General features: G+C 58.5%; 1 protein-coding gene across 1 annotated transcript; it reads left to right on the top strand.

Moving 5' to 3' along the window:
• The first annotated feature begins 380 nt into the window (after positions 1 to 380).
• Positions 381 to 2,341, top strand: SOX17 (SRY-box transcription factor 17). The gene is made up of 2 exons (XM_030304106.1): positions 381 to 687; positions 1,296 to 2,341. The coding sequence occupies exons 1-2, from the start codon at positions 381 to 383 to the stop codon at positions 2,207 to 2,209; spliced, it is 1,221 nt and encodes a 406-aa protein (XP_030159966.1). The 3' UTR covers positions 2,210 to 2,341.
• Positions 2,342 to 5,537: the final 3,196 nt, after the last annotated feature.

Below are 5,537 nucleotides of genomic sequence, written 5' to 3'. Positions count from 1 at the left end.
GTTTTCCCGCGGGCAGGTGTAGCCTTGGGCGCGGGGCCGGGGGAGGGGAAAGGGAGGGCGTGGGGTTGAGCGGAGACTTGGGACTCCGGCGGCCGGCTGGGCGTGGGCCTAAGGACGCTCACCCGGCCCGCCCCCGCCACTCCATTGGCCACATCAGTGCAGAAAAGGGCCCGGGGCGCTCGCAGTGTCACTTGGCCGGCGGGGACGCGGTCTGCGCGGTGGGCTGGGGGCCGCCCTGCAACGTCGCAGCGAGCTCGGGCCCGTGAGCCTGGAGCGGCCCGCAGGGCATCTGCGTCTCACGCTCCCACCCCCTCCCCCGCGTCGGGGGAGGCGGCGTGTCCGGCGCAGGGTGGTGGGGCGAGGGGCAGGGCTGGAGCGCCATGAGCAGCCCGGATGCGGGGTACGCCAGTGACGACCAGAGCCAGCCCCGCAGCGCGCTGCCCGCGGTGATGGCCGGGCTGGGCCCCTGTCCCTGGGCCGAGTCGTTGAGTCCCCTCGGGGACATGAAGGTGAAGGGCGAGGCGGCGGCGAGCAGCGGGGCGCCGGCCGGGGCGGCGGGCCGGGCCAAGGGCGAGTCTCGCATCCGGCGGCCGATGAACGCCTTCATGGTGTGGGCCAAGGACGAGCGCAAGCGCCTGGCGCAGCAGAACCCGGACCTGCACAACGCCGAGTTGAGCAAGATGCTGGGTGAGTCCGAGCGCGGGACCCAGGGTGGAGCGAGTCGCGGGGCCGCTTCCTTGAGCCCAGGAGGGCGCGTGCCCGGCGCTCCGGGCCAGTGGTGTGCGGCCGCCAGGGTCGGTTCCCCTCCCGCCTAGGCCCCTCTCCCTACCTTACAAGCGGTTTCTCTGTCGTCCGGGCCCGGGTCACCCGGGTGACCCGGGGCGCGGCCGCGACGGCCCTGGGGAAGCGGCTTCCCCGCGCGTCCCGGCCGCGGCCAGGGTATCCCAGGAGCCAAGCCGGCTTTGGTCCTGCCGGTTCCCGACCCCTTCCCCGGGGAGGGGACGTTTTCAGTTCCGTGAAAGCCCGGGGATGGGTGATCTAGGGCCCTGCTTCTAGGAGGCTACAAGAAGGCAGGGATGCCCTTTTAGAGGACGCGCGCCCTCCCGGCTTCCCCAAGGGTTCGCGCGCCGCTCGGCCCCCGGGGTCGCAGACGTTGACTCTTCCACGCGACCTCTTCCTCCCTCTAGCTGCACAAGTAGGGGTCGGAGGGGAGAGGTGGGGCCAGGCGAGGGCCCGGGAGCGGGAGCTCGGAGAGTAAGCCCCGCGCCCCTCTCCCCCCTTCTGCGCCCACGCAGGCAAGTCGTGGAAAGCGCTGACGCTGGCGGAGAAGCGGCCCTTCGTGGAGGAGGCCGAGCGGCTGCGCGTGCAACACATGCAGGACCACCCCAACTACAAGTACCGGCCCCGCAGGCGCAAGCAGGTGAAGCGACTCAAGCGGGTGGAGGGCGGCTTCCTGCACGGCCTCGCCGACACGCAGGCCGCCTCGCTGGGCCCGGAGGGCGGCCGCGTGGCCATGGACGGCCTGGGCCTGCCCTTCCCCGAGCAGGGCTTCCCCGCGGGCCCGCCGCTGCTGCCGCCTCACCTGGGCGCCCACTACCGCGACTGCCAGGGACTGGGCGCGCCCCCGCTCGACGGCTACCCGCTGCCCACGCCGGACACGTCCCCGCTGGACGGCGTGGAGCCCGACCCGGCCTTCTTCGCCGCGCCGCTGCCCGGGGACTGCCCGGCGGCCGGCCCCTACAGCTACCCGCAGGCCTCGGACTACGCGGGGCCCCCCGAGCCGCCCGTCGGCCCCGTGCACTCCCGCCTCGGCCTGGAGCAGGCGGGCCCTGCCCTGCCGGGCCACGTGGCGCCCCCCAGCGCCCTGCAGCTGTACTACAACGCCCTTAGCTCGCCGGCGGCGGGCGGCGGGCGCGGCTTCCCCATGCAGCCCCCGCAGCCCCCGCCGGGCCCCGGGCAGCCGTCGCCCCCTCCCGAGGCGCTGCCCTGCCGCGACGGCGCGGACCCGAGCCAGCCCGCCGAGCTCCTCGGGGAGGTGGACCGCACGGAATTTGAACAGTATCTGCACTTTGTGTGCAAGCCCGAGATGGGGCTCCCCTACCAGGGGCCTGACTCCAGCGTGACCCTCCCAGACAGCCACGGGGCCATCTCCTCGGTGGTTTCCGATGCCAGCTCTGCGGTATATTACTGCAACTATCCCGACGTCTGACGGCCCCCGATCCGACCCAGCCTGCAGGCCAGAAGCGCAGTGTTACTTCCCGGAGGAGCTGAGGACACCCTCGGCCTCACGTTGTTCTGTTTTGTTTCTAAGTTGCCTAGGCACGTAATTTATGGTAATTTATTTTGTCTGCCACTTGAACGGTGGGGGTGGGGGGGGGGAGGAGAAAAATGGGAGGTTTGTTTTCAGATTTGTTCCGATTCTGGTTGCCCACGGTTGCCTGGTCGAAGCCCCGTTTCCCAGTTCGAGCGGACCAGTTTTGAGTATGTCCCCGAGGAACTTGCTCCGTTTGCTGAAAACTGATTGATCAAAACCACTTTTATCTTGGGTGTGTTTTCTCAATCTTAAAAAAAAAAAAAATAATAAAATCTGGAATCCCTTTTCACTCTGCTGGTGCCTCTGTCACAAAAGCCAATTTTTGAGATGAATGTTAAGTATGGGCAGCGTTGGGAACATGTTAATGAGATTCAAGGTGTAGCGGGAGCTCCTGCTTCTCCTTCTCGTTTTTTTTGGTAGAACGAACTTCAAGGACGAAACTTAAAAGACGAACGTTCGGATAGCTAAGGTTTTGGTTTTGGCAAGGACGAAAACCTCCTGGCATGAGCCTATGTTCTGCATTTCCGTGATTTGAGCTTCTAAAAAGTAATGGTCAATCTTAACGCCATAGGAATTTTAATTTCTAGTATATCGCTTTCACCAGAGGGGAGCACCCAAGTAATTTTGCTGTTCTAGTTGACTCTTGAGACCTGCCTAAAGAGGTTTTTGAAGTTGTCTTGGTCTACGTGTCACCAAGAGTCTGCACACTCCCTCTCGACACTGAATTTGCCAGTCTTCACACAATCTACACCTTGGGAAGTAGTGTTACTGCATTAAAAATACTCTGAAGGAGTCACAAGAAGGAATCCAAAGAAAATGTGCATTGTGACTTTAATTTGTTTTAAGTTTATTTAAGAGTGTGAGCAGGGGAGGGGCAGAGAGAATCCCAAGCAGTCTCCCAGCTGGCGACCCTCCAAGGTCTGCTCAGGTCATGCAGAGATCGTGACCTGAGCCAAGATCCAGGGGGACCCTTGACAGATTGGGCAACCGAAGTGCCCCCCCGCCCCCAGCTTTTTAAAGTTTATTTAGCATTGTGACCTTAACTTTTTTTTTTAATGTTTATTTAATTTCGAGAGAGACTGGGACGCCTGGGTGGCTCAGGTCATGATCTCACGGTTCCTGAGTTGGAGCCCCGCATCGGCGTCTGTGCTGACAACTCAGAGCCCGGAGCCTGTTTCAGATTCTGTGTCTCCCTCTCTCTCTCTCTGACCCTCCCCCGTTCATCCTCTGTCTCTCTCTGTCTCAAAAGTAAATAAACGTTAAAAAAAAAATTTAATTCTGAGAGACAGTGCAAGGGAGGGAGGGGCAGAGAGGGAGACAGAATCTGAAGCAGGCTCCAGGCTCCGAGCTGTCAGCACAGACCCCGATTCGGGGCTCCAACTCAGGAACCACCGTGAGATCATGACTTGAGCCGAAGTTGGAGCCAACCGACAACCACCCAGGCCCCTCCCCGACACAGCAATGCTTAAACTTTGGAGAGATCCAGGGAGGACGTGTAGGTAGTGTGCTATACGAGTACAACTAAAGCTACAGTCCTAGGGTATCACTGTCCTGCCCTTCTAGGGAAGAAACTGAGTCACAGGGCGGCAAGGTAGGGGCTGACTGCAGTGGCCCTGCCCATCAGGTTTTGCAGATTGACACGTAGTGGATACAGATGACTTTCTCGTTGGGCATTTCAAGTGCCAGGTGTTCCATCAATGACATTTCGTACCAAGCTTGAGTCTGGTCAAGCCCGCGAGCTGCAGTGCTGTTCCCCACACCCCCTCCCCATCCCCAATGAAGAAAGTAAGCGCTGGACCCCCCACCTGCCACGTATATGTTGAAAGCGCGGCCATACGAGTCCTTAAAGCATATTTGTTCACTGTTTTCCTTTGCGCCAGGCTCTATCTGTGGGCACTGGAAGAACTTGCACGCTGGTGGTAAGAAACTATGTAATTCTCCCTCCTGATAAACGCTACGGAGAAAAGGAAGGGGTAGGAGAATAACTTAAAGCATTTATCTTGAAGAGGGATATCTGAGCTGAGTGGTTGGCTAGATTCTTTCGAGAAATGGCAAGGTGGATGTTTATCCCAAGGGGCCCCTGGATGCTAGGAATGTTCTGGACAGAAAGTTTCAGCAAGGAAAGGGGAGTCTATTTTGTTAAGCATAACAGAGGTTACATTAAAGATTTGAAATTCTAGGGGGGGCCTGGGTGGCTTACTTGGTTAAGGGTCCAACTTTCTGCTCAGGTCATGATCTTACAGTTTGTGAGTTCAAGCCCCGTGTCGGGCTCTGTGCAGACCTCTCAGAGCCTGGACCCTGCTTGGGATTCTCTGTCTCCCTCTTTCTCTGCCCCTCCCCTGCTCGTGTGCTCTATCACGCACACAACTCTGTCTCTCTCAAACATAAATAAACATGTTTAAAAAAATGTGAAATTCTGCAGTTCACTCCTGGGTTATATCTACCATCTAATCCAATCTATTTGCTTCTAGTATTTTACCCTTTTCCACATTCTTTATTCCTCTGACCCTAGACAGGTCCTGCTTCCAGTCTGAGTTCCTTCCCCAGGATGTCCCCAGTTCCTACTAGATAAAGTGAGCAGAGGGGCCTCACTTGGTCAGGTTCAAGGCAGTGTCCCCAGTTGAAATCACACTAGGCATTTTAGCACACACTTGGCCCAAGGAGACTAAGTAGCACCCTCGGCTGTTACATCCTACAAAATTTAAAAAGACGAATAGGGAAAAGAAGAAAGGAGAAAAGCAGAGTGCTGAGGGGGGTGGAAGGGGATGGCGGAAGAATCAAACGTCCCGTTAAGTTACATTCTTCACTATTTACCAGGTACAGGTGGGGAAATGATAAGAGCTAAAATTCTTAGGCAATTCCAATGCCTTTAACCCCAACAAAGGAGAGTTCGTTCTCACAATAATTCTTGGGAGCAGAGGCGTCCAGCCCATTTCTTTTCTTCCCTCAGGCAGACTTCAGTTGAAGTGGTCTCCGGGGCCAGACAGTGACTGCTTTTTGTTTCACTGTAGAAAGAAATACACGGGCACCTGGGTGACTCCGTTGAATGCCCAACTCCTGATCCCAGGGTGGTGGGACCAAGCCCCAGGCCAGGCTCTGCGCCGAGTGTGGACCCTGCTTGGGATTCTCCCTCTCCCTCCACCCCTCTCCCCTGCTTGTGCATGCACAGGCACGAGCGCGCACCCTCCCTGGGGGAGAAAAAAAAGAAAGGAAAAGAAACATA

The sequence above is a fragment of the Lynx canadensis genome, chromosome F2 (assembly GCF_007474595.2).
Source record: "Lynx canadensis isolate LIC74 chromosome F2, mLynCan4.pri.v2, whole genome shotgun sequence".
Taxonomy (NCBI): Eukaryota; Metazoa; Chordata; class Mammalia; order Carnivora; family Felidae; genus Lynx; species Lynx canadensis.
This window is presented reverse-complemented; position numbering and strand designations above follow the sequence as displayed.

Bases quoted from the DNA above. Each gene is read 5' to 3' on its own strand.
- SOX17 (XM_030304106.1), top strand. From the start codon at position 381: ATGAGCAGCCCGGATGCGGGGTACGCCAGTGACGACCAGAGCCAGCCC. The intron at 688-1,295 runs GTGAGTCCGAGC...GCGCCCACGCAG, and splicing joins CGAGTTGAGCAAGATGCTGG to GCAAGTCGTGGAAAGCGCTG.